At 33.7% G+C, this 18,819-nt stretch overlaps 1 protein-coding gene and 1 long non-coding RNA gene across 9 annotated transcripts in view; one reads left to right on the top strand and one right to left on the bottom strand.

The window, feature by feature from the left end:
* The window catches only part of LOC100747792, a 43,147-nt gene continuing 24,328 nt past the window's right edge, over positions 1-18,819 (bottom strand). Inside the window, exons 1-16 of one of the 3 annotated variants that reach the window (XM_012389596.3) lie at positions 13,623-13,646; positions 11,098-11,316; positions 9,468-9,772; positions 8,360-8,431; positions 7,351-7,574; positions 7,162-7,259; positions 6,696-7,007; positions 6,228-6,614; positions 5,921-6,159; positions 5,538-5,818; positions 5,280-5,436; positions 4,994-5,196; positions 4,759-4,907; positions 4,379-4,690; positions 3,894-4,303; positions 1-3,784 (exon numbers count right to left, since the gene is read on the bottom strand). In XM_012389596.3, coding sequence (XP_012245019.1) covers positions 3,223-3,784; positions 3,894-4,303; positions 4,379-4,690; positions 4,759-4,907; positions 4,994-5,196; positions 5,280-5,436; positions 5,538-5,818; positions 5,921-6,159; positions 6,228-6,614; positions 6,696-7,007; positions 7,162-7,259; positions 7,351-7,574; positions 8,360-8,431; positions 9,468-9,772; positions 11,098-11,211 — 3,825 coding nt within the window. In that variant the 5' untranslated portion in view covers positions 11,212-11,316; positions 13,623-13,646 and the 3' untranslated portion in view covers positions 1-3,222. Of the gene's footprint in view, positions 3,785-3,893; positions 4,304-4,378; positions 4,691-4,758; positions 4,908-4,993; positions 5,197-5,279; positions 5,437-5,537; positions 5,819-5,920; positions 6,160-6,227; positions 6,615-6,695; positions 7,008-7,161; positions 7,260-7,350; positions 7,575-8,359; positions 8,432-9,467; positions 9,773-11,097; positions 11,317-13,622; positions 13,647-18,819 lie in introns of those variants that run through there. The other 2 variants (XM_012389601.3, XM_024369254.2) reach the window with 2 other exon arrangements.
* Positions 12,354-18,819, top strand: part of LOC105681221 — a 7,859-nt gene continuing 1,393 nt past the window's right edge. For 2 of the 6 annotated variants that reach the window (XR_004462352.1, XR_004462350.1), the window contains exons 1-2: positions 13,851-16,394; positions 16,461-16,789. This is a non-coding gene — a long non-coding RNA (uncharacterized LOC105681221). Of the gene's footprint in view, positions 13,218-13,850; positions 16,395-16,460; positions 16,790-17,120; positions 17,337-18,819 lie in introns of those variants that run through there. The other 4 variants (XR_004462353.1, XR_002947140.1, XR_004462354.1 and 1 more) reach the window with 4 other exon arrangements.

The raw sequence follows: 18,819 nt of genomic DNA, 5'->3' as shown, positions 1-18,819 counted from the left end.
ATAAGTAAAATTTTTTAATAAATTGTCAAGAAATATTGCTAATATGTTACATTATGCAATTATGATATACGCAATCATAGTTTTGTACAACTTTACATTCGAATAGGAATTCAAAATGAAAATATATATATATAGCAAACACGAGCAATAGTATAATAATAACTATAAATAGTAAATGTTTCGCAGTTATAATCTACCTACGTAAAATTTTTAATTTCTACGTAAATTTATTATACTTAGATACGATATCAAGTTTCGTTATTGGTTCCGATATAATATTGCAAATGTATTTTCCTTTTTTTAATTTATCGTTCATAACTTATTTGACTTTGTACAATTACATTCTTGTTCGCTACATACTTAAATAAAGTCTTGTAGTACACTAACATACCTAGACACAAACTAAATGTGAACCATTCGTTAGACTGATAAAAATATAATACTTTTACAATATATGAAAATAATACACATTTGGTTTGTACGTACGCATGTTTGATTAATGCTACATTCATGATACAACGTTTCCTACAATTCTTTTTTAAATCTATTACAATACGTAGTACTACCGATTTTTATTCATTTACGCATTTCTTATTTCATTTCCAATAAGAAATAATTATTTGAACATTCTATCCTGATTTTCTTCTTTGAAATTATCCCTGAATAATTCTTTGAAACATTTAAATTGGAATTTTCATAATGTACAACAGATTTAGTTTTGTATTGCTATTGATAAGTGCATTTGATAGAAGAAATTATTACTAGTTTCCCTAGAAATTGTGTTTCAGAGAATTAGCTAGTTCAATCATTATGTTGTACAGCTTTATTCATATCATATAAAATAATGTTTCTGAAGTAACAAATAAATATGTGTAATTAACTGAAGCTAATATAGCAAATTAATATTTAAGGAAGTTTTCTCCATGTTATGCTGTATCAATTTTTGCAACAAAGAATGTTACATACACATATATTTTCATTAAAATAGGTTTCTTATTTTTATATATTGCATTATTCTGTTTGCCATCAGACGTATTTAGGTTCTTACTAATTTTGAACACTCCTTGGATGGATATTATGCAATTATTAATTAACTGTATAGTCGTTAAAAACCATGACAGTATTCCTCATTGGATGTTTTTCTTTGGATGGACTTGCGCATTATAGTACTAAAATCCAAGGCAATCTTAAAAACGTGCCTTCTTTAAAAATGGAGCGCTTAGTCTCTTAACTATTACTTAATTCAGTTTGACAACAAACAAAAACTGGTCAAAAGATTGTATAATCATTACTTCTTAATATTTCTATGGTTTACAACATCTACAGATAAATATTTATTATAAGTATCTTTATCGGATTTTAGTGAGTATTCTTTAAGGTTCTAATCAATTGCATTCTGTAAAATGCATTCTTTTTCTTTAACACAGACAATATTTAAATATATTCGAATATTAGTAAAATGAAATATTTAAAATTCTATGCTTCCTTCATCCAATCTCATTGAGATACAATCCTAAAATGTCATAATCTAAATATGAACAATTTTTTGCAGTATGTTGCAGTGTTATTATGGTTAATACATTTTACATTGTGCGATATCGAATTTACATATTTTAATTAATATATCTGAATATTAAGATTGTATAATATCTTTCTTCGTTATCACTGAAAATTCTGATTTCCATAATATGTCTTGATACACTCAAATACAATAGAAGACAAGAATTACATATTCCATATTGTATGATTATAGCTGAATACAAATATTACACTAGTATCATTTATTATAAAATATAATAAAATCAACTTATGTACACATTATTATTAAAATCAACAAAAAAAAGGTATAGTAAAAGAAGATATTTAAAAAAGTTTACAGGCATTATAAGATTTGTTTAAAATAAATAAATATATATCATTAGTTATCATGTGTAAGATTCAATTAGTAATTTGTAATTCTGAATAATCCTAATTAAAAAATACAGAATTCTTTAAATTGTGCTTGCATATTCTTAGGAGAGAATAGTGTAAATAAATTGTAACTGTTTCGAACTGTTTTACTGTCAGATTAAGCGATATACTGGCAGCTTGATATTTTGTAAACAGTTTATAATGAAATAATCCTATGATATTATCTCACATGAATTATGTAAATATCGAAAGAGAGCAAACTTTTATGTATTCCTCTGAATGGCCTTTAGCGTGAATAACAAGAAAATGTATTTGAATTATTATTACATTAACAAGTTTATTTATACAATTAACTATCTATATACAATATGTCAATAAGAATGTTGTATAACTTCTTTAACATAGATTTAAAGAGGTTTTTTTTTAACGGCACTGGCCATTCATATGCTAATATTCTACTTATCTGACTCTGCTTATAACTTGTATACATAAAAATTATGAATCTGTAATGACATCCCAGACTTTGCAGATGAGCACATTCTATATACTTATTATATTATCAACCATGACGGTTCACTTAAGTTTTAATAGAAATTAATACTTTTAATAGTGACCACTGATTAATTAAATTAATCGAGTACTAATTTAGATGGATTTATAAGATATCTGATTAGGCACAGAAGATGATGTTCTGTTGTTGCAATGAAAGCGATATTGGTATGCTGATAATTATACATAATAATATGTATATGTTAATGTAAATTCTACAAAACATTTATCTCGAATGTTTAGAACGTTTATTTTTCCTATGTTTGATTTTGATCCGCGAAATATTAAGATAAAATGATTTTGATAATGTGCTACAACAGGCACGTATATATAACATTTCTGAAATTTTGTATGTATTTTTATACATATCCTGATGTGATTTTAAAACGAGGCTTATTGGAATTATAAGACATTATTCTAATTAAAAAAATGTTTTCTAGTCTTGGCTCTCAAATTACATATTCAAATGCAACTGAATCTATAATAATAAACTTTCGAATTAGCGGTTCACAACGTCCGTCTTTTTTTAAGTAAAGTTCATTTCTTGCATTTTAATTAAAATTTCTCTTTTTTTGACGAAAAACAATTTTATTTAATCAACCTCAGTGTAATAAAAATGAAATGAGTAAATGCAGGGTTTTTAAAAAAATTGTATAAACAAAAGATCTATGTCTAAACTGACTTTTGCATAGTTACACTTATTTGTTTCTACTTGCACCTATTATATATAGTATATTTACTTGGCGTAACAGTAAACTCAGTTCAAACAGTTGTTCCGTACGTACTGAACATCACTCTAGTGGTATCTGTGTCCAGAGTAACGTCTTCGGGAGATGCAAGATCGACCTTTATAGATCCAGAATTGTTTCTTCTCCTAGTCATGCCACCACCCCAATTCGACAGCGTCCAATGATAAGTTTCGCCCTCTTTATCGGTGTTTGTCGTTCCCTGAGTATCGTTATCTTTGTCTAAGCCAGTTTCAATAGAAATCGAAGAATGTGAAGCTACCGAATCGAAACTAGAATCTGCAGCCCCTCTATAACGACTAACATATTCAGTGGACATTTCACCGGGCGACTCTTCGATTGCTTTCAATATATTCTGACAAAGTTCCGAATCGAGGGGAATCGGATTTTCGGAATCGCGATTATGAATGGTAACAGCTATGTGTGCTGGATGCGGAATAGGAAGTGGAATAAGCAACTTTTCTGCACTGTAAGGACGAATTTGCCGCTTCCACGGCTGCCAGCGTGTCTCTGTTGTACCATTCGTGGACGTTGTGCGTCTTCTAATTTTTGTCGATGTTAAAAGTCCTCCAGTATCACTATAAACGAGAACAACTTCTTTAATTTGACTCTACATACTGATCGTATAATACTTAAAATTTTAGTATTTAATATTTAGTAATATCCAAAATTCAGAATATTTTTTACCATCGCTTATCTGATTTCCTGCTATTACTAGTCTGTTTAGCGCGTGGGTTAAAAGCTGAGACCTCTAGGTACGGACTATACACTTGTATATTTCCACGTGGTGCATAAACTGCGCCGAGCAAATCTGGCCCATTAGTTCCGCCGATTTCTGTGCTATGAACCATATCTGTGTAACGTGATAAATCGACTCCAGGATGAGGTTCTAGCCTGAATTTCGTATCTGCGTCATCGAGAGGTTGAAGGAAATTTAAACTGAAAATATCTGCGTACATGAGGCCAGCTAAACCAGCCCAGTCACCGACACTTAAACCTTTGTTCTCCCAGAAATCCTCTTCATTCCCTGATAATCTCGCGAACACATGACTGGGATAAAGGCGTTCTAACATAAGTGCCCCTTGTTGTATTACCACCTTAAAGATGCAATTATAAATGTATAAAAGTGTAAAATAATTTTTAGGATCAAAGGTGCTTTGGCCGATAATTACCTTTAGATCAAAGGTAGTAAGTTTTATTTTACTTCTTACGACCATTCCAAGACCAGTCTGCAAATTTTTTCTACGTCTGTCTAATTTTTCGTGTAATACGGCGATCAGATCTTTGGCTTCCTTTTCTAACGATTTGTACGGATCTTTTGTTTTGGCAAGGCTAGCAGCGAATGGGCCAAAACAGGCTTCTACAAATTGAGTGAAATCCCTCTGAGGCTGTGTAATTAATCGTTCTGTCTCTTGTTGGAAAGCTAACAATTCGTCTAACTCTAGTTTCGCCTCGAATGCAGCTAAAGCTTGTTCAGGCCTAATCTACAAATAAGAATGGAACAATTAACATTAAGTAGTAGTTATTTTAGTGATTAATTTGTGATACCTACTTGATAATAATAATCAGAAGTTAGTCCTGGTCCAGCTATTCTTTTAACCACAAAACTATCACTGGCCGGTATACGACCCCTGTTCTTTATTACTAAATGGAACATAGTCGTGTCCCAGACCACTCTAATCCAGTAACGTATCACAGCAACTATGAGATAGTGATATATTTTAAATAAGCGAATCCTTCATAGTCAGATTACTTTTTTAATTTATAATGAGAATATTATATTTTACCTGTAAGTATCACAAAAGAAATAATAGGACACAAAACAAGAGCTACAATTAACGCCGCGATTGGTTGTAGACAGCCTTGTGTACCGATATTCCAAACTAATGCTTCCATGATGACCAAATATCGATTTCTACTTGGTTCTGGGCTATCCAAATCCATTATAAGTGCCATAAATGCATGCAACGCTAAGGTAATTAAAGGCATCCTAAATTAACAAAAAAAAAAGAAAGTGTTACCGTTTTATAATTAAGAAATATTATGATATATGTAATAGTATAATCAACGGACCATAAAAATGCAGTAAGTGCAATAAGAAGCGATCCTAAACTCGTGACTATACAGACGACAGGAAAAACAAATAATATAATAAGTGTTCCTAGAAGACCTTTAACACCATAGTTCCATAATCTATTTAAATGCCTTGTCATTCCTTTTCCAATAAATCCTACAATTAAAAGCAAAGTTATTTAATTAATGATCAAATAATCATTTAATAAATTCAACAATAAAAAATAAAGTATAGAACTATTAATTTATTAAATTTACCAGTGTCCGGTTCTGTTTCAAAATGTGTCCGACTTTTACTAATATGTCTCCAAAGTGCTATCAACCGAGAACAAAGAGTGGGCATTTGAGACGACTTTCTAGGAAACAGGGTTCCATTCAATTGACTCAATTCTAGATCGGGAGTAAAGGGTTGTACGAGTAGCAAAGCTCGTATGGAGACTGGACTACACCACGGCACTGCCACGCCTAATAGAAACATTGCATTCCAAGTCCAACACCACGTCCTGGCTACGTAATTAATCCAACGCCACATAGGCCATCTGTTTATAAATTTTAGAACCAATTAATTCTTCATAAATTTACACCAGGAGGACAATGATCTACTAATTTTAAAGAATGATTACTTCATTGTTACAATATACCTTGTTGTAGTTGTGTGTACAATCTCCCTTTCAACTAAAAAGACAGGCTGACTCGGATCTGCGCGAGGTGTCGTGATAGATGTCGGAGTATTGCTCAGCACTGTTGGTATGATTTCAGACTGGCCTTGAAAATTGCGTCTGATAATCCAGTTTTTTGGAAGCCATATCTGTGTCGGCCATTGGAAGCTCCTCGTGGGTGTTTTAACTTTGCGCAATTCTTTCAACAGGACTGGTTCACGCTGAGAGAAACGAATACATTGTATTCATATGCGAATAAGTGTTTATGACAATCTGCAGTTCTACGTACCTCTTTCATAAATGTTAAATCACGATTAAGAAAGTAAACTGTCTGCTGTAAATTTTGATGAGTGCACAATGTGAGAGCTTCTTCGTGTGCGCTCCATTCGCACTCTTCGATGAACTTCTCCTCAACTTCTCTCATTCTATCGCGCATCCATGGTTCTATTCGCGACAAAACTGGATGTTCGTTTTCTATATGGCATTTCAACGCTTCTTTCGTTTGCAATAGTTTACGCTGCACATTTTTCACTGCTCGATGCATTAATACGACCGACTGTGCTTGCTGAACCAACAGTTGAGCTATTCCGTTACCGAGATCGAGTATGTCTGGATGCGATAAGATGTTAGAGAACACTCGTTGCAAATATTCTCGCATAACAGCTTCGTTGACTTCCTAAAGGTGATCACAATCAATAAGAATACAACGCACAGATTTATGACAACTTCATAGTAATTGATATAGAAGTAATCGTACTCTTTCTATCTCTTCATCCGGTTTTTTCCGCGCTCTCAACTCAGAAATCAGTCTTTCTCTGAAATGAAGAAACCAGCCTCGTGTCTCTCTCTCCAAAATAGCAACTAAAATCGGTAAAGCTTTCCTGATGATGTCTCTGCTAAATAATCTAAGATCAACCACTGCTCCAGCGGGTGTTCCAAATACGAAAGGAACCGGGATAGGTAATAGTTGTGATAATTCTCTTTCCACTTCGAATTTCTCCATCGTCGCTCGCCGAAGCTGTTTTCGTACAAAACCACATAGAAGTTCCAGAGAATCTTCATATTCAGGCTGCAATTTGTAGCGAGATTTATGAAAATCTTAGAAAGCGATGCTTTCCATCATATTAATATTTTTATTTATAATTCCTATTGACATAGCCTCTGCTTAAAGTAGCAATCCAATGTAACTGAAATAAATATTTTAGAGGACTTATTCAATTTACCCTGCACACTAATTCGGCAACCAAGTACCGACATCGCTCCTCCCTGATTTTAGCATCCAAATTATGTGCTTGAAGCGATGGTACGCCAATTATAATATCTAAAACGTAATAACGTGCAATTGTACTTAAATAATATTGCCTCTTGCGAATCCATTAGAGATAGAAAGGACTTTCTTAATGAACTCATACCAAGAAGCCGTAACAGCCCTGTTAGTAAAGCTTTCAGAGACTGCGAAACACTGAAGCAATGGGAGACCAGTCTGGCTTTCGCCGTAACTACAAGGAATCTAGTTGCCAAAGCGAGATCCCGAAGCAATGCATCTCGTCTTCTGTCTCGTCCACGCTGAAGAAGTCCGCTCAATCTCCATCGGTGTGTCTGCCCAGCGAAATTGATCGAGTCTACCTCGAATTCCCTGAAAGACAAATTGTTTATTAACACAGTCGACTTTGGGATAAAAGAAAAAAAAAAATATGGAGAAAATCCAGAAACAGAATGTTACGTCTACATTGTGAATATATGTATATATAAAAAAAAGAAAAAATACATTTAACATATATACGTACATAGAGAACAAACATATCCTGGAATATGTACAAAATTTTTACATTGTTGCAGCGTTTCTAATTAGTGAATAACCAAAACAGAAGAACCTTACACTCTCCACTCCTTATTCGTGGAGCTAAAGCTAGTGATAAGAATTGTTCGCTATAATACAAGCATACTTTAAACGCTCTAAAAATAAAAAAACACAACCTACACCGTATATTAATTGTGTTTTAACAACTAGGATTTACATCATGCCGTGATTGCCTAAGTATTATTTGTTATAAGCTGTGTTATCTCTACGAAATCCCTCCACACATAGACCAGATATAAATCTTTCTTTTCAGTGAATTCGTGCACTTGGCAATCCCTCGTTTTATATATTTGATCTCTGTCCGATGCAAATCAATCGATTAATTAATCGCCAATTGTTGACAGGGTGAATTTCAGATGAAGATGAGAAGACCATGCTGTTTTGTGGTGACATTACATGGTGGATTTTGGGTTTTTAGAGATATAACTTCTTCGTTAAAAAAGAAAAAAAAAAGGATGATCGTGAGAGAGAGTGATTCCAGTCTCCAAAATCATTGCACAGGGTAACGATCATTGTTTCGGTCAACTTTGAATATTGTGTGACGCTGGTGTATGACATACCCGCATCTTCGAATGCTCTCCAATTGAGTGGCATTCAGCTTCTTCGGTTTTCCGTACTTCTCCTTCTGAAAGCTTTACAAAAATTGTTAGAAAATATCAGACACAAGCGAGTGGCTGTTTGGTTTTACACATCCTTACGAAAACGAGGCACCATTTGGGTTTGGTTCGCTCACTATTCTTATATTATCAAAACGAAGTGATATACATTAAGGCTGACTACTTGAATAGTTAAAAAATAAAATTCCTTTAAGGTTTTGCAAGGGAATTCAATTATCACAAATTCCTCTTTTGTCTTTTTTTTAAATTTGCGTAGGCGATAAACTCATATGACGTTTATACACATGACGTTTTCTAAACATTTACGTATTTCCTGAAATTATATATGTTATATACGTATATTCCTTGCATCCTAGAAAAAACTAGCATCTGTGAGAGCTTCATTCAAGCCTTAAAAACAAGTATCTGTTAGTAAGTACTCGCGATGTTTATACTGTGCGCAGAAAAGTCGCTAATATCTAATTCTAAGGGATACAATCGCTACGATATTGTGTTTCGAAGCATATTCAATTTAAGTATAAACGTCATTAATCCTTAAGTTGCAATAAGATTCGTTAAAGATTCAAAAAATTCTTAGCCCTATTTTTAATCTTTATCATTCGATTTTTTAAATCAGTACTGTCCAATACTAGGGCGCGCGCGCGTGTGTGTAGTTGATTATTTTTATTTCTTAAATATTACTTTATCTACTATGTGATTCACAAAAGACTTTGTGTTTCTTTACGCATAATATGCCTTATATACTCTTTTATTTACAATACGTTCCCTGACTAAATCTAAATACAAAATCAAAGCAGAAAACATGTGAAACCATAAATCTTAAATTAAATCATTTTCTAAGTTACAGCTCCAATTTCACTAGTCTTGACTGCAAGTCTTGGATAGTACTGCTTCAAAAAATTGAATCCAATTCGTACTTGGTCGACGAGTATCGCAACTGCAGGCTTAAGGACGTCCCTAACGTGAGAGCTTACGAATCTGATACTACTGCTACCTACAAAGATAAAGATAAATATTTAAATGGATATCTCGTTATTATAGGAAGACCTACCCTCGTTTGCTGATGCTTTCCAGCTGCTTTTTGGTCAATCTCCTTGGTTCACCCTTGCTGTCTACGGCGACTGAGTCTAATTCGTCGAAGCTGGGCGCGACGAACAGATCCTTCAGGTGGTGTTTCTTTCTCGCAAGCGTGTCTTCGCCCTCCGTACAAGTGGACAGTGCCGGTGGAAGGATGATAGGGAATGTTCTCCAGTGATAGAGGAATTGTTGCGCAACTTCTTTGATGTTGTGCACCAGTGCCTCGACCTCGGCTGGCGCACCACGCAAATGAGACGTATCGAACTCCACCGGCTCTTTCTAATAAAGAGTAAATAGATTTCTTCGTAAAATATCAATTGTACATAATTTAATATCAATTAATATCAATTATATATACACTTTAAATAATTATCGTTATTTAACTATTTGCTTTTTGCAATAGACGGAATGAATATAAAATGTGATTAAAGTAAGTGAAACATCAAAATTGTTGAAAACAGGATTTTTGATGTTACGGTTATATTCTACAATTTTATTCATATAGAATAAAATAATGTTCCAGAAGTAACGAATAAATATGTGTAATTAACTGAAGCTAATATAGCAAATTAATATTTAAGGAAGTTTTCTCTATGTTATTTTGTGCCAATTTTTGCAACAAAGAATGTTACATACACATACATTTTCATTACAATTGGTTTCTTATTTTTATATATTGCATTATTCTGTTTGTCATCAGACGTACTTAGGTTCTTATTAATTTGGAGCACTCCTTGGATGGATATTATGCAATTATTAATTAACTGTATAGTCGTTAAAAACCATAACAGTATTCCTCATTGGATGTTTTTCTTTGGATGGACTTGCGTATTATAGTAATAAAATTCAAGGGCAATCTTAAAATCATGGCTTGTTTAAAAATGAAGCGCTTAGTCTCTTAACTATTACTTAATTCAGTTGGACAGCAAATAAAAACTGGTCCCCAATCGCATTGAGATACAATTCTAAAATGTTATAATCTAAATATGAACAATTTTTTGCAGTGTGCTACAGTGTTATTATTGTTAATACACTTTACATTGTGCGATATCGAATTTACATATTTTAATTAATATATCCGAATATTAAGATAGTATAACGTGTTTCTTCGTTATCACTGAAAATTCTTATTTCCATAATGTATCTCGTTACATTCAAATACAATAGGAGACAAGAATTACATATTCCATACTGTATGATTATAGCTGAGTACAAATATTACACTACTTTTATTATAAAATATAATAACATCAAGTTCATCGTTTAAATTAAACGAGTAACGAGATGCTTTTTCCGGGTTGATGTTCCTAAACTAAAACTATTTTTTCTGCTCCAGAAACATTATACTCTTTCCACGCGTAATGCGTATAACCATTAAGCGAGTAATTAACGTCAGATTAAATGTCCAATGTGGTTCTTGGTTCCTTCGTTGTGCAACAGAAATTTAATAGGCAAATACATACATCTAAAACATTATTTAAAGATAATTTAAAGATAATATAGTATTAAACGTAAATAGGATAGTACCTGGCATTTTTGGCAAATAAAGGATCTAAGTCTATTTTCTTCAAAGTATCATTTTCTGTTAAGTGGAATTAATGTACCTCGGGCTGAAGTCCATCTCCATTCTGTCGGTGACAAGGTTGTTGGTTGTAGGCCTGGTGATTCGGTGCCGTGTTGGCGGAGTTGACGGAAGCGGAATTCAAATTGTGGGGCATTTCGCGCGTAAAAAGCGTGCGCGGCGGTTGGGGTCAGCTACCCCGTATACCGACTATCTCCTCATACACCATGCTGCTGGTAGCAACCATTTATCATTCCACGCCCTGAAATATCAATTATAATTATATATGTATAATCAAAGATCCAAGATAAAGGTTATCTTAAGCATTTTTTGGCAAAAACTCATTGAGTAAAAATCAATTTTTATTTAAATAAAAACTGTGAATAAATGTGAAAGAAATTATCCAAAACACGATATGATTGAAAAATATTAGTTTTTAATTGTTCTGATTACGAATAACCATTACGAATGATTAAAATTTCCTTTTGGTTAGGAACGACCATTGTCAATGAAGGCATTTCAATTTTAGATACCAGTAACCAATATAAATGATTGCAATTTCTTTTGATAACCAGCAACTACTATCGATAGTGTGCATTTTGTTTTGGTTGCCGGTAACTATTATCGATGGCAACAAATGCTTTTGGTTACCGTCAATTAATATTGTCGACAACATTTTTTCTGGTTACATTTGACTATTGTCAGTTGTTATTAACATTACTGATAATCCGTATTCATTGATAACATGAAATATCTAAATGATGGAACTTATGCATCTTATAAAGCGAAGAAATTGCATGAAAATATATGAAACAAAGAATAGTATAAAAGATATTATAGTTTAGTTTATTAACACATGCATTAATAATGCACATTGTACTACAATATCTTTTAGATTACTCCTTGTTTCATATACCTTCATATCGTTTCTTTGCCTAATAAAATACATAATATCTACAATTAATTTTTTTATATCCTCAGTGAATAGGTATTAATTGTAAGTACTGTTAATAACAATTGACAATAGCCGATTGTAACGAGAGAAATTTTGTACCGCCAATAATAGTTATCGGTAACTAAAGTAAAGTGCGGGTCATCGATAATAATTACTAATAACCAAAAAAGTTATAATCGTTTATATTGGTTATTGGTAAACAGAATTAAATTTCCGTCATCAATAATGATTATTCCAAATTAAAATTCTTTAATTAAAGATATTAATCTCATTCGAACGAGACCTTATACTATAACTTTTAAAATTTGTTTTAATAACGATTACAATGCCTCTATATATCTTATAGCCAAGAGTATATATGAACGCTGGTACATGTAACAAATTGATTTTGGATGTAAGTATCGAGGAATAAGGTAGCGTGTTTGCTTTATTACATGTAGTAAAAATTGGTTTACTCTATTGTATTAACTTTACTGTAATAACGTTATCGTATTAATACGATTATTTTAGGTACATAAAATGACAAATATTGTATGTATGACATAAAATTAAAATAGCGATACTTCATTAAAAACTATTCACACACCTACGTTAAAGGAATTTTCTGTTTCTAAGACACCACAACGAAAAGACTAAAATTGACAGCGATATAACCTCCAATCTACAATGCGACATAATACCGTTCAGGAAAACAAAGAGGAAAAGAGAATCGAACTTTTTGGCACGTTATGTTGATATTGGTAACGTAGTAATATTGTGACACAGATCGTGAATGGAAGTGTATAGTATATAGAAGGATAGAGTTTTAGGTTATGTCGAAACGAGATTAACGTTAGGTATCACGCGAGCTGCTGTATAAGGCGATTAATTACAGTAAATCCTGCGAAGTACGCCATTTCTTTAGGAAATTGCAAGACAAGATAGAAATAGGCAGAGGCAAAGGAATGCGAAATTCCTTGAAGGAAATCGTTGTAACACGAATCGTGTGTATTCTGTGTAAAAGTAGATTTTACTCAATGCACATGCCGGGCAAAAGAGACGGGCAAAGAACTGGAATGCTCAGAATGTTAATCGTTTAATGGGATATAATCGGTTAATGGGAGTCTGCATTCAACCGAAGCCTTCCATACAAGCCGGATGATCGCGTTTCGACCCCTCGTGCGACTTCATTTTTCATCACGACAATAAAGATTAGCTTGTCGTTAAAGGTGAATTATTAAGACTATTATGAAGCAAGTTGGAAAGCGAGATATCGTTACATGTATACAATAGGCGAGTACGGTGGCTGTGAAGAATATCCGCACAACATTGTATTTATTATACCATTCGCACTAATTAATTAGTCCCAAGTATATATTTATATATTTTATGTAATTTCGGCTTTAGGGTCGGAAAATGGACTTGATTTTATAATATTTTTGAAAACTCGTATATACTTATATCTTTCTCATACTTTGTTTTTAGACATCGAGTTTATAAAACTGAGCTTATTCTTATATATAGGGTGCAACAGAACATATAATAGAAACAATAGAAAACGTTCCTATAGACATATCCGTTTTCGTCTACGAGATATAACGAACTTTTCTCTTGATTTCGTGTTATCCAATTACCTTTACAGAAGATACTGAAGAAGATGACCACCTTGCGTTTTAAGGCAAGCCTGTAGACGTCTTGTTATAAACCCGGTTACACTCTGAATGGTTCCTGATGTTTGCCGGATTTGTTGGGAAGCTTATTCAACATCTTCAATAGGTTTAGTGTTTATGAAAATTCGTTGTGTCTCATAAGCGAAGACAGATAGAGCATATATTTATATGAACGTTTTTCATTGCATATTAGTGACTACAATGCATGTATTTTATATACACATATAAATTATATAAATAAAGTACATTGTAGTTATTAATATCTTATCAGATTCTTGTTTATATCTTATCCTCCTTAATAACTTATCTTATCCTATAATATCGAATTCCATTAACATCTGTCGTTTTATCACCACAGTTTACCCTCTTATTTTTATAATCTTATTAGATTATCTCTGTATATATTCTCTGTTAGTTCTCCGTCGATTATCTCTGTATACATGTAATTATAATAAATGAATAAATATATATATGTATAGAAGTATATATAAGTATATATGTAAAATATTATGTATGTGAATATATAATGTTCGATTTACGATAACTTAATTTCTCATTCTCGGTTAACAGATTGATGATAGCTTTAAGCTGGCAGATTTCTCCATCATTTTTATGCAAATGCGACTCCTTTCAGAGTGCAGCTAACATTTAATCCGACCCCGTGTCGCATGCATGATAAATAAGCGCACGTTGTAGTTACAGGTCGTAATTATCGCGGAGTATCATTCTTTCGTGCCAAGAAGAGACCGACCTCGCCGCACTGTTCGGCTTTTCCTATCCTTACAAGGGACCCACACATTGTTCTAGACTGGCAGAATACCAACATCGTCTCGTGTTTCCCACTGGGACACAACGATACCTCATAGCTGGAAATAATACGCATCCACTGCTTCCTGTCGCTTTAAAACGATTTACTGTACCTTTTCACTTGGGTCTTGCCTATCTAGTCTACAGAACATGTTCGAAATAAGTACGTACACTCCTGTTTGTAAACAAAATAGAGCCCCACTCGTTCGAACACCTATTAGCCTAAGAACTGAATCGAAATTTTGAATTAATTAAGAACAGATACGATAGAGAAATCAATATCAATTATGAAAAGTGACTTCCTTTATTTCGATAGACTTTTGACGAAAGACTCTTCTAAGGTAAATACGTAGCAGTTTGTTTAAACAGAGTTTTTCATCTACTGCATTGTGCTGAAATTCCTCTGCACCATTTCAATTTGTAATTCTTATTAAAAGAATTAAAAAGCAATATTAATGGTACACAGGTTTCCAAGTATCTTTTAATTGTTACTGAAAATCGCAACGCCTGTAATACGTAATTTAAGGATTATGGCATCTCGTTTGTTCGCGACTCATCCTCATTAATCTTCACGCCTCTTTTCCCATGGCTGCCATTATTCCTGGCATTAGGAGCACGTTGTTAATCGCGATATTGTATCATTCCCTCGTTAATTGCGTTAATTGACTCTGGTCCGCCTGGAGTGTACTATTATTTTATTGAATTCCAGCGTCAAAGACTGTGATCTGATATGATTAGTAATGGATTCTCTATTAATCAGATTCAAATGGCTGTTGAAATTCAATCGAGAGAAAGAGTGAGAAAGGAAACCGATATGATAAAAACAAATGAAAATTTCTCTTAGAAACTCGTTGGAAAATAATTAACGACTCTCGATCTTCTGTACGTTCCAGTCTAATTAAAACATCCCAGCGCAAACAAATATCCTAATATGTTCTTCTTTTCTACTTTTGAGATCTTAGGGCGATTGTCATATAGACAAATTTAAATAATAAAAAGCAGCAGGCAAATTGTGAAAGCAAACGCCGAAGTGGATGTGAAAAGATTGCGCTGCTTCGTACAAAGCGTGCAACGAGAATTAAAGTAATTTGTCTAGAACACCAAGATAGCACAGTATCATTTAGGGCAATGTGATATTAATTACTAGCAATAAGGATAGTAATAAGACTCAGAGGGATAGTACAAATTAAGACTACGTACAAGAAAGATTGTTACTTATACAGAGTGTGCCAAACTTAACTCTCCACCTACAACATTATTTTTGCTGACGTTGTCTAGCAGTTGATCTTTGTATGTCCTTTACGTATTCACCTACGAAATAGCTAATATGTAGTACCAAATCTTGGTCTCTTTGGCGTCATTTAACTCTTCTTACTATAATAGAAAGGTTTCTTCATAGAGCGAGTAATTTTGTAATATTTAGAAATCATGAAGTTAGTCAGCTTCGCCCTACTTAGAGTCGGTTACTTCACTTGCTAGGAAATAATTTCCTGTTTCCTCGTTAATGCCACGCTATTTTCCTTCTATATATTCGCCTGTGAAATATGAACACATAGTAAGTAGTATCGATGCAAGGGCCAATGGTACTGTAACATCATTTTCCAAGAGAACGGTTTATTTCCTTTTTCAAAGTTGATGCCCGCGATGTTAATACGACAGAGTAAAAAAACTGACCTTTTGGCTTTGATTTTCAGGTTCAAGGACAACGTTGCGCGAGCCTTTCGGCTGAAATCTCCGTCAAACCGAAGGTGGTAGAGTCTTAGACTTTTATCGACAATATTTACATACCCTGTACATTAGAAAAACGACTTTGTAGACCTTGGTATTTTCGCGGCGATCAACTTCAACGCTTCGATAACGGAACAGAAAAGAAGAAAAGAAGGAATTAAAAATAATTGAAAGAAAGGAAGAAGAAGGAGGAAGGCAAAGGTAAAAGAAAAAGAAAAATCGTCCATCGCAATGGCTGCGACGTGTTAATTATCCAAATGCTTCTAGTTCACGGTTCGAGTGATCGACGAGTTTCACCGTTCCGCTTTGTGTTCCCATCCACTTCCGGGCTTTCAGAGGACGGGGAAAACAGAGCAGGAAGATCTGTCTTCGTATCAAGATTTAAAATTCCGTCTGGCGCTTTACAAGGAGACAGTCAATACGAAGGTATTACAGGGAACAGAGGCAGATATAGGAAAAAGAATAATGGAGTATGCACAGGGGATCTACCAGTAGTTTTCTATTTCTTTCCTCGTTGAAACGTTCCTCCTACAGTATCGTCGAGGAACGGTATCGATTCTAACTACTCTTCGCTGATCCATCGAGCCTTTACAGAAGTAAATCTTATTTTAAATAGGATAGATAGCTAGGTACATGGTAATTACGAAGGAAGAGTTAAATAACGTGATGTAACAGAATAAAATAGTAACGTAATACGAGCAGTTGATGTTAAAACAGGTGTTTAGAGCGTTCTTTTTTTGGAATTTATTATAGTTTAATGTTTCTTTTATTGAGAATATTTTTCCTTTTTATAAAGGATTTTATAAGATCTTGAAGATCTTATAATCTATAATCTTATATTATTATATAATCTATAATAATATAAATCTTATAATCTTTATAAGAAGATTTTTAAAGAAAATTTTATAAAGACGTTTTCGTTTTCAGTAAGTTTCTGGAAACGATTTACGATCACCGACAATGGTTTGTCTGAGGTCGGACGCTCGAATAAGCTACTTTAAGTAGAATGTTACCGCACGGTCGTACAAACCTATTTTATTTCTGTGCCACAACACCGACTGTATCCTAGACAAGTTTGCTTTGTGAAATTGCTTTTCAAAATCTTATATGTACTTAGTGAAGAGAGGATTTTATACCATTTTATTACCTTAGTAACTTATTACATGCAAATTGATTTGGATTAGAACAATTATGTTGGTGTACGTGGTAACAGAGGCGATGCAAAAGAACATTTCCGACTCTGCTCGAATGCGTTCCAAGTAGGTTGGCAAGTATACCGGGGCACGCTGGCTTTTGACCCACTTTGAGCTTCGCAAGCTCTCCTAACCTTAAAACAAGCACTGCTATTCCAGTCTATACCGCTTCTAATACATTACATGTTACTTGACTGCAGTTTTAGCATGCTGCATGCGAGGCCTATCAAATTACTAAGGAGGAAGTTTTAATTCTCTTCGATCATCGTTTTCGATAGAACTAACTTTTCGATTGAATAACGAGGTTCTTTCGGCCTGTAATAGTCCAAAGGCTGCTGAAACAAGGCCTCTAAATCGATCATGATTCCAATAAATCATAGATCTTTGGATTTGAAACCTTAGGCGAAGAAGATACAGCTAGGTTACAGGTTAGGTTATGAATTGATAACTGCAATTGTATAAACTATAGTCTAATAACTGTGCACATATGCATACGTACATACGTACATATATGTATATATACAGGGTGTTCCATCTATCTTTTCCAGCCTTACTTACTTTCCTATTTGTGACGATACAGAAAATGTTTGAGACAAAAATTGTACGATATAGAAGGTGACATATTGTGCTTTTACCTTATATTTTTAAATGAACCTAACCCCCATATTTTTGTTACATATTCTTGTAGCTGACATTTAGACGTCTTCGAAATGCTATAAACTCGTGCCTTTTGAAGTGTCCGTAATCGAGATATGAACTTTAAAATCCGATATACCGCTGGCATTAGAATTACCCGATGTACACCACGACGCGACACATAAAGATGTTCTTCACAATGCTACTATGAAACTTCTGGCGTGTCCAAAATAGTCGATCGCTTCCAAGTAGTCACTTTTAGGCAATTATACCTTGTATTGCTCTGTCGAATTTGAGAGTTTACATCTCGGCAGCGAATGCAGCAAAGGGCACGAGTTTGCAGTGTTTTGAAAACTAAAACAGTATGTAACGAGAAATGGAGGCATCCGTTTTAAAAATCTTAATGTCAGCTTTGCTGGACGTTTCAAGGTCGTCGCAAGGTGAAATGCATGAAAGCACGGTACCTCATCCCCGACATCATACAGTGCTCTTCTGACACATTTTTTTGTTTCAAATAAGGGTAATTAAGGGTGACAGGGTAAGATTAGGTGTATACAGGGTGGTTGGTAACTAGTGGTACAAGCGGAAAGAGGGTGATTCTACGCGAAAAAAGAAGTCGAAAATATAGAATAAAAATTTTTTTTTAATTTTTCCATCGGGACAACGATCTACAGTGAGATCCGTTATAACGAGACGCGACAAAGAGCATGCGTACCGAGCGAAAATTCAAAGTCGATTTTCTCGAAAACAAAGCTTCAAACGAAAAATTTTTATTCTATATTTTCGACTTCTTTTTT

Source organism: Bombus impatiens, unplaced genomic scaffold (genome assembly GCF_000188095.3).
Source record: "Bombus impatiens unplaced genomic scaffold, BIMP_2.2 scf_0036, whole genome shotgun sequence".
Classification (NCBI taxonomy): domain Eukaryota; kingdom Metazoa; phylum Arthropoda; class Insecta; order Hymenoptera; family Apidae; genus Bombus; species Bombus impatiens.
The sequence above is the reverse complement of the archived record's forward strand: the minus strand, read 5'-3'. Positions and strand labels throughout refer to the sequence as shown.